At 42.5% G+C, this 9,823-nt stretch overlaps 1 protein-coding gene across 2 annotated transcripts in view; it reads right to left on the bottom strand.

The window, feature by feature from the left end:
- Positions 1-481: 481 nt before the first annotated feature.
- Positions 482-9,823, bottom strand: part of SMOC2 (SPARC related modular calcium binding 2) — a 201,631-nt gene continuing 192,289 nt past the window's right edge. For both annotated transcript variants that reach the window (XM_084828048.1, XM_084828049.1), the window contains exons 11-13: positions 7,036-7,310; positions 5,991-6,031; positions 482-3,844 (exon numbers count right to left, since the gene is read on the bottom strand). In XM_084828048.1, the coding sequence (XP_084684174.1) occupies positions 3,821-3,844; positions 5,991-6,031; positions 7,036-7,310 (340 nt within the window). In that variant the 3' untranslated portion in view covers positions 482-3,820. The remainder of the gene's footprint in view (positions 3,845-5,990; positions 6,032-7,035; positions 7,311-9,823) is intronic.

The raw sequence follows: 9,823 nt of genomic DNA, 5'->3' as shown, positions 1-9,823 counted from the left end.
CACGCAGCACTCGGGTATCGAACTGCTGTCCTGCTGACCTTCCGGTCTGCAGTTCAGCATCTTAACCACTAAGCCACTGCGGCCCCTTAAACTAAGGCCTCTTTGGCCACAGTCAGTCAAGTCAAGTCTCCTTCAGCCAGTGATACGGCATGGCGGCTGTATTGCTGGCGCTTCGGAGCTGGCCGGCGGCTCCGCAGAATCACCAGGGAGTGCAGCCGGCCAAAGAGGATTCCGGGGGGAGGAACAGATCGCCTCCCCCCCTGCGGGCGGATTCCCCACGGACCAGAAGGCAGGGAATCCGCCCATCCCTAGAACCAAGAGGGACAGCAGATAATGTGCCTCTTAATCCCATAGCTCAGGAAGCATCACTCAGTATTAGCCAGCAGTGGTCCATGAGAAGCTTCCAGTCCACTGGCAATTTTTGGCACCTATTTAGGGAGGCCTGCATCATTCAGATCTACAACACTGGAGGCTTTTGACTGAGGAAGAAAAATATGTCGTTCTGTTTATTGAATGATTTCCTCATATGCTTTTGGTTAACAGAAATGTAATAAAATAGTTGGGACAGTGAGCGCAGTTTGCATCAGTCATTTACTGTAATCAGTCTAATGTTTCAGGCATCAATAAACTTAACTGGTTTGTATTTAATGTCAAAGTAATTACCCCCTAATTACATCAATTTGCCTTCTTTAAAAAAAAAAAGTAAAGCCAAAGCAATAAACCTTTCACTCTCCACATTAATGGGGCTTTTTTGACACCGGTTTCTAATATAGGAAAACTAGTTACATAATATCCTAGTGTAAATATGCCAGGTGTATATCCAAATTATCTTTGTCAAGGAAGAATTTAGTATCCAGCACTAATCTACCCTTTCTTACAGACTGTAAAGAGTAAATAGGTTTTGTGATATGCCAAGTTGAGTCACCTCTCCTGATTTAGACATCTTTTACAGATTTGCTTTTTCCTGTAAAAGAAATCTGTCAACAAACCTCTTATGTTCTTTTTTCTTCCTGCTCATTCACATATTTTAAAACTCACTTAACCTCATTCTGTCCTGCTAATATTTTATCTCTTTGTACTTCAGATACAATAATGTTATCACAATAATGTTAGATCAGCAAAAGGCCTGTGATAGTATGAAATTTCATTCCAGATGGAACCCTGGGCACCACAAGCCTGCACAAAAGGCAAATGAGCTATACATTTGCCTTTTAGATTCCCTTCTCCACACTCCCCAACAACTCTTGCCACCAAGTTATTTTGCTCATATTTCCAGTTTGTACAGCATCTTCCAACTTATACCATCATACAGCTCTATATAATACAAGTTTTGATTTACAATGAAGAGTTTCCAAACAGAGATTTGAACCAGAATGTGATTATTATCACTGTCCATGCTGTGTATTATTCCACATGTCTCATCTGAATTAACTGAAGATGACGACGGTTCATGGTTTACACAACCATACATGATAACTATGACTAGGTACCAAGTGACAGCTTGGTGGTCTGAAATGGCTGTCCCCTATCAGCTAGCTTTGGTATAGTGTGAGTCCAAGTCTTGTCATGGAAGCAAACTGATTATGTAAGACAGGGGTGGGGAACCTCAAGACCAGGGGCCAAATCTGGCTTTCCTCAGCCAAATCTGGCCATGCTCTCTTCCCCTGGCTCTACACCCTTTTCCATGACAACTGATCACTGGGTGGTTTCCTGGCTTTTGTGCAGCTTTCCCCCATTCTAAAAGGTTGAAATGCCTTTCCTAAGGCTTATTTACTGGAAGTAGGCGCTTTAAGTTACAATATGCTGGGGTTGGTTGGGGGTTTGTTTGTGTTTGTATTTGGGGCCCTACACTGTTTGCCTTCAGTCCTGCCCACTATTGGAATGCAACACCCAAGAGCAAATCCAGGGAGTCCAGCCTTCAAGCTGAAAGAATTTCCCCACCCCTAATGTAAGAAGCTTACTAGCCCCCCAGCAAATTGTATGATGGGACTCTCAGTACTTGCCTGTTCTGTTTCATGGAGCCTTAACAAAAATCTATGGTTACATGCCTGAATGATAATGTGTTGGTTTTGATCTCTAAGAGGCCAACAAATGTTTGTGGCTGTTTATGTGCCATAGGAGAATAACCAAACAGAGTAGGTTTCGTAGCAGACTACATTTTTAATCTAAACAGATTAAATTCAAAGTTTAGCATTATAAAAAGATATCAAATAAATTCTGAGTAAAAAAAAATGTTTTTTTTTCCTTTTAACAAATAAGCATACATTAGCATCTTTGTCCCCTTCTCCTCTCGCCACAAGACTTTTTTTCTTTTGCTCAAATCCAGTTGATACAAAGTCACCCAGCAGTACATTATCATGCAGCTATATATGCAGATATAAATGCAACACAGAGGATAAGTCAGAACATGATTGCCAACAGTTATTCTATACATTGTTCAGTGTGTCTTGTTTTAATGAACTAAAGTGTTAATGCTCATGATTACAATCCCAATAGCCCACTTCACTTTTTTTTATGCCCACAATCTGTCTACCATGTGCACTGATCTCTCTGGCTGCTGATAATTTATTGCTGTCCAATTACTGAAGTTCTTTATTCTTATTCTTATTTTTGTTGTTCTTTCAAATCTTCTGCTATGAAGTTCACATCTGCAAGTTCTTGCTCCCTTAAGGCATTTCTGGAAAGGGTGGGGAAAAAAAACTACCCCTGAATGATAGGAAAGGTATGAAAACTTGTAAGAACATCTCCCAGATGGCAAGAAGGATGCCCTAAGGGTGAGCTTGGGCTGATTGCATCTCCTTACCATAACTGTTCATAATTTGTTCAAGTGATAGTTTTATCTTTGTAGATCCTGGGGCACCACAAGTCACGTATCACAACCCAGCCAAGTGTAAGGAAAGTAAAGACTGACAAGCCTGCTTTGCCTTCTTTGTCTCCTTATAATTAGATTTACAATACTGAACAAATGTGCCCCTTTATTGCCTTATTATGCCTATTCGAGGGCTTGGCAAGACCACTTTTGAGTGACACAATGAACTTCCTGTCAGTTTGTTGGCTGACTAAACCATCCAAAAATTAAGAAAAAAAAGAATGGAAATAAAACAAACATTATACTGATGTACTCTAAGAAAAAGGATAGGAAAAAAATTCTATGAAAACCTAAATACAAAAAGACAAAAGGTTTTAAAAAACCAATTAGTGGTTGCATTTTTGATGTAGAATTGTGCCCTGGAGAAGGCCAACAAAATTTTGGGAAAACAACAACACCCTAAACACCAGAGAAAAGCCCCTGTGCTTATATAAGGTGCATAAGAAGGCAACATCAATTTCCAGTCCTTTGTTTGGACTTAGGAACACGCAACCTCAAACACAGATTAAGTAACATTCTGAGTAACAGTAGACTTCAAATCAAGCTGGTTTTCAGTATAACTTCATTAACAGTATCAATAGATATGCAGGAAACAAGCAATACCACTGAGAAGAAAAATACTACCAGGCTAGTTTCTATGTTAATGTCTGACAGAACATTATTCTCTCTCAAACAAAAAAGATTAAATGCAAACTTTTACACCTCCAGCACGTACAGATTTCAGACAACAAAAAAAGACACATACATTGTATGTGATAATTGTTTAAAACAAGCTGTTACTACATTTTCACAGATTTTTTTTAAAAATGTCTGTTTAAATATCTCATTTCTACAAAGTGAATTTACATTTAAAGTACAAAGTGCAAATACTACGGTTGTTGTTGTTTCTTATTGCCTTTTGGTGAGGAAGTCTCCCACATGTCCGGGAAATCTGCCTTGGATATTAAGTGTTCAGCCTTGCTTCTTTGAGGTTTGCTGCCAAAGAGAATTTGAAAAATAGGATCACAAAAATGTATATTACTATAGCATATGTGATGATATTGTAACAAAAGGCAATCATTTTTATTTATATACCATCACCCACCCACCCCACACAAATATACTGCAGTCAGCCTAGAAGATGGCAGTGGCCTACATATCCGTGCTAGAGCCTACAGAGAACCAGCTGTTCACTATGGCTATTTTAAAGGTGTAGCACTGGCTACACATGAAGCAATTCTCTATTCCCATCCTCTAATGCTTGTTGCTGGTCAGGGCTGGCCCTATCATTAGGCAGAATGAAGTGCCTGACTCAGGCAGCAGATTTTGGGTGTCATAAAAGGACAGCAAATTGTTGCTTATTTACTTTGTTGTTCTTCTACTTTTACTGCCAGGGATGGGGAGAGGTGCTTCCAAAAATTTCTTCCTCGTGTGCCAAAATCACTTGCCTGTTTTGGGGTACTATGCACCTTGACTTGGAAGGGTGGGCACCATTTTCTGCTCAGCCTCAGGCAGCAAAATGCCTTGGGCCAGCCCTGATGCTGGAACCCTGGCTCTGTCCTGCCAGATGGGTCCCACAACCCACCATTGTGAATCTATGCTGCATTTGCATTTAACTGCCCCCCCCCCAATGTTATGAACACACGAGCACACTGCCTGATCACTCCTGTTGCACGTAGGAGCAGCTGAACAACCCACAGACCTTCATCCATCATTTGCTGAACATTATGTGCAAACCAGGAACTCTGGTTTGTCTCTCCCCTGACAATCCAGAGAAATAACCCATGGTTTGTTGTGTTATTTCTCTGGCAGATCAAGTGAGAGACAAGCTAGAGTTCCTCGTTTGCTTATCACAGTAAGCAAACCATGGATGGAAGATACAATCAGGCAGCATGAACCAGTTGGGATATATCCTAAGATAAAAGGTGTTTGCCTAAGAAGCAATTTACATTTTCAGTGGTACAGTCCTCCTAGGATTGTATCACTTCAGAAGAGAAGGTGGGATATCACAATTTTGAAAGCTCCCCCATGTTAATAAGGAAACTATTTCATGCAGTAAACTAGGTTAAACTCTTAGCACACCAGAGAGAGGGGCTTAGCATAGTCTCTTGCTGATGTACTGGTTCACCATATGCAGCTTTTTACATGTGGGAGCATTCAAAAATATGACCCCTCACCTGCTGTATGAAAGTGTTCCATTACAGAATTCTATCACTTCAGTTTACCACCTCATTCTCCATAATGTGTAATTCAGGTGTTTGCTAAATAGCAAATCCTAGATCACTTATTATCACCCCCTATTGCTCATTCCCCAGTGGAAATCGAGCTGATCTCTTTTAGGTGGGTGGTTCCTTTTAAACCATTTCTTGTCAGGCATATTCATTTCCAATGCCTCCCTTTCAAGCCTGAGCCCTTGTGATGAAATCCACCTTTGGCATCTGGGAGGAACCTTTATAGCCTCACATTGCTACAGCAGTTAACTACCAACAGATGGTTTGCACAACCAAGACCATTTCAAGGCTATCATTTCACAGCACCAGCTTTTAAAATAATTGAGATTGAGACAGCAAAAATATTTAAAGAAATACATTTTTAAACCCCAGAAACAATAGGACTATTTCACTATATATGTTACATCTTGTTATCAGATTACAGGAAAGTAGGAGAACGGAAGAGGGAGAAAAAGAAAGGTATGCTATGCTTTGAGTGCTGTGTAAGGCATGTGGGGCAGCAACAGCTATTACCTAATTAAAATAAGCTTTTGAATGGTTTTGAGTTCTACCAGAGTCAATGTTTTCAGACTGCCTGGTTTCAAGTGTAAGTGATGTGCAGGGAGTCAAACCTCTGAAGGAAGGAGAAATGAGCACATTTTCTTAGCTGTGAGATTCTACCAAAGGTGTGAAAGCCTACACTAAATCAACTACTGGCTTTAGAGAAATGCAACATCAAGCAAATGGCAGTAAATGAAGGGTGACTTCCTATGATTCTTTGTGAAGGGGGGGCAGTTTCCCTCCTTTAAGAGGTGACTTTTTGCAAGTCCATTGTGAATGGATTCAAACACAGATGCGACTGCCAAGCCATGATGGTTGGATAAGGCTCAAAACAGTATCAAGAAAATGGAAAGTTTCTTTCCTGTACTTACCTGCCTGTTGGAAGGAGTGCTTTCAGCATTATTTTTTGGGGCTGTCAAGGAGGTAAACAGATGGCATGTTATCTGACAGTAAGTCTCCCCTCACCCCAAAATATATTAAATAAATTTTTAAAAGTACCATGGAGTAAATGAGGCTATTGTTTTACAATAACATAAATCACATACAACACCAAGTCAATGGGCTTACACAGCTCATGGAGACATCCCGTCCACTGGGCCATTTTTTCCTACATCTCCTCAAAAGCTGAAACCAGATAGCAGCAGCCTGGATCTGTCCAATCATATATAAATAGGGGGGATACTAGAAGTGATCCCAGCTGGGAGAAACGTGCCTGTGATAATGGACTAAACCACAGATAAGCAACAGGACTGTGTCAGCTGTCTGACCCCTTTGTTCTTTAAATTAGACTCTCCCTTCACTTTACAAACAGTTGGGGCAGACTGGGTTTAAGCAAACAGATCTGCCACCGTCATGTCTAGTTTGAGCCTAAGTGGCCAGATGATCCCTGCCTGAGTCTGCTTCTTCTCATACCCTGATTCAGGATGACTTATCCAGAGATGGGATCACTCCTGCAAGTTCTGTATATGCAAAAACATGCTATCAGTTTGCCCATACAGTCAGTTTTGTGAGAGACCTATGCACGCTGAAGAACAAAAAAATGTTTAGGACCCCCCCCCCCAAGATGTGTGCATGTGTGTGTGTGTGGGGTGGAAACCCCCAAATGGCCCAATGGAGATGGAACATGCTCAGTGGCCATGGAATGTTGCCTGTTGGAGGGGTGAATGGAACACCAGGAAAAGAAGGGGAATAAAATGACTAGAATCAGGAGTGACTAGAATCCTGAAAAGGCAGCATTCCATGCTACATTTTGTTGCTGGTCCCACTTATTGCTTCTAAAGAAGCATTGCTGGAAAGGGTGAGGCAGTGGCTGACCTTCATAATATCTGCCCTACGTCTGAGTTACAAATATCTCATTATGAAAGTTCCCCCTTTACCCATCTTCATTAAGACCCAATAAGTAGGAAATCCTCTTACTATGGCGTTTCCTTGTGTCTGCTTTATTGTCTTCTTTTGTTACACCCAGGCAACCCATTAGTTCCGGAACAGTTAAGGATTTGTCATTATTCACATCACAGTATTCCACAAACTTTTTCACACATTTCTTGGGCTTGGACTTTTTCCTCAGGAATCTCTTAAATGGTTTGATTTCTTTTTTGCCAATGTCACCACTAGCATTTTTATCCAGTTGTTTAAAATACCAATGGACAACTCTCTCCTCCAGGGTATGATTTGGATCTGGTTCTGAAAGCCTGCAAACGACAGAGATCATTAAGTGAGCATAAGGTTGACTATCAATTTCACCCCTTGCACTCTCCTTCATCACACTAGCTTATTTATCACGGTGCTAGTATTAAGTGATTGAAAGAGGTATCCACAAAAAATGACTGCACTGCACATGAGCAGTTATTTTGGAGCCCTGCAGAATCCACAGTTTTGCGTAAATGTTGTAAAAACACATCCACACAACTCATCTTGCACCAGCGCCTCCATGCCACGTCTATCTTTATGCCTGTGCCAAGTGAGAACGCACCCTGGAAGGTGCCTAACACTCCCATGTCACTGTGCACTGCAAGGGAAGATCATTAACAGTGGGTGAGCTTCCTTTCAAGGAAGCTGGTCCACCACTTGCCTTCTATCCGGTCTCTTAAACTACTGTTGTAGGCCCCATCCACATGGGGATGCTTTCTGAGACAATTCTATGTAAAACTGGATTCTTGCTCCTCGCATGGCACATGTTGCCAGTGAATGCAGTGTATACCTAGGGAAAACCACTGTTTTGAGGCAAACGTCCGTGCTAGAACCCGCACTATTTCATGCATATGTGAGCAGAGTCCCGCAACTGAAGGATATACGTCATCAACACATTTCCTTCCCCCACTTTTTTAACATTCATTAAGCTTGGTGAGAAAGTTTTTTTTTTCCCCTAGGGATGGTGTGGGCACCCGATCGGGTCCGGGAGTCCAGTGAACTCCCCCCTGCCCCAAGCTGCACCTGCTGAGCTTGCTGCCCAGCTCGAGCTCCCTGTGCACTTGCCAAGCCGTGCACACTCACCCCAGGCCCGTCCTGTGAATTCTGCGATCACCATTTATGCCTGTAATCTTACATATATTGGCCATTCACGGCGTCTTTTTGCGTAAGATCAAAGATGCACATTTTCACGTGCAGAATTCACAGGGCAGGCCTGGGCTGAGTGCAGGCGGCTTGGCGAGTGAAGGGGGGGGCTTGAGCATAGGTCCGGGGGTGTGGGAGGCAGGGGTTCAGTGGATGCCCAGAGAATCCAGATGGGGGGGCGCCCATCCATCCCTATTTTTTTCATTCCCAAAGCAACCTGCTGACTTTCTCAGGAATAAAACTCATTGAACAGCATGTGATTTACTTCTGGGCAGCAGCATGGTTTCAGCAGTTGTTTCTTGAGGCAAAAAAATGAGAAAATCAAGAAGGCAGGGGTGGGAGGGAAATGGCACTGCAGGAATGAGTGAAAAACTACTCTGGGGGGCATCAATTTTTTCTTCATTTTTTTTGCCATTTAGTAAGCCTTCAGAGTTGCGATTGTACGATGCTTCATGGAGATTTTTATGTTTACAAAGGGAACTCAAAAGCAACTTGCTGACATTCTCAGGAGTAAGCCTCACTGAAAAAAAGTGATTTACTTCTGAGTAGACATGCCAGCTCATTGGTCCTTGAGGCAAAGAAATTAAAAAGGACAAAACTGCCCCCCATTCATATTCGAAGGTGTGGAGATACAGATGTATGCATTTTCAAACCCCCAATCTTCAGCATAGGGAGAAGCTGAAGGTTAACTCCTTCCATTCCTTCACTCTCCCATAAGAGTGGAGATTTGAAACAACAGGCTTGCACCTCGCCCCACCAAGCACCACCAGCACCAAGGAGCCAACCGGGCCGAAGACTGTCAGGAGTCTTGGTGGCAGGGAGGGCAGGTGGCGGAACAGCGGCTCCTTACGGCCCCTTCACCTCTCCCTTTACTCACTTTCTCTCCTCTGCTCCTTACATCTGAGTATGTTTACAAAGCAGCAATCGTTTCCCTTCCTCCTAACAGGGCTCTTCCCCTTCTCTCTGCTTGTTGCTGTTATGAAAAAGCGCACCCACCCCTTGTCTCTGCTCCCCTCTGCTCCTTACATATGAGAAGACATGTTTCTAAAGCCCTGATAGTTTGCGTCTGTGCACGTCTGGAAAAGTGCTTATGAGTGCAAATTTCCTTCCTCCCCTCTGAACTTTTATCTGTAAGCCTTGGAGAACGGCTTCCCATCCCAGTCTCTGGTTCTCACATCTGAATAGACATTTAGCCAACACCTCTTTCTTCCTGATTAGCCAATTAGTAGCTTGCTTTCCATCCCAATCTTCCTTGCTGCAAAACACCACCAAAACACCCCCTCCCCCAAATACATGTAGTAAGCTGCATTTAATTGAGGGATACAGGGCACACACCACTGGAACTGCATGGAAGCTGGGTTAAATGAAAAATGCAGCACAAAACACCTTTGGGAAAAATGTGGGGGTTTGGCTGGAAAGGACAGGTTTGTTGTGGAGTGGTTAATAATGTCACATGATGTAGACACCTATGAGCCGAAGTTGTACCAGAGTAAACCTCCCATGTAGATGGGCCCAAACTTAAAAAAAAAAAGTGATACAATCTCAAATTCCACATCCCCCACCTCAATTTCCCCACACAATAAAATGTGATGTCATTTATGAAATTATAAAACTACATCTTGTCCTCTTATATGCCTGCATTTTCCTAATT

The sequence above is a fragment of the Heloderma suspectum genome, chromosome 1 (genome assembly GCF_057233095.1).
Source record: "Heloderma suspectum isolate Gila_16-S chromosome 1, 16-S_ref, whole genome shotgun sequence".
Lineage (NCBI taxonomy): Eukaryota > Metazoa > Chordata > Lepidosauria > Squamata > Helodermatidae > Heloderma > Heloderma suspectum.
The sequence above is the reverse complement of the archived record's forward strand: the minus strand, read 5'-3'. Positions and strand labels throughout refer to the sequence as shown.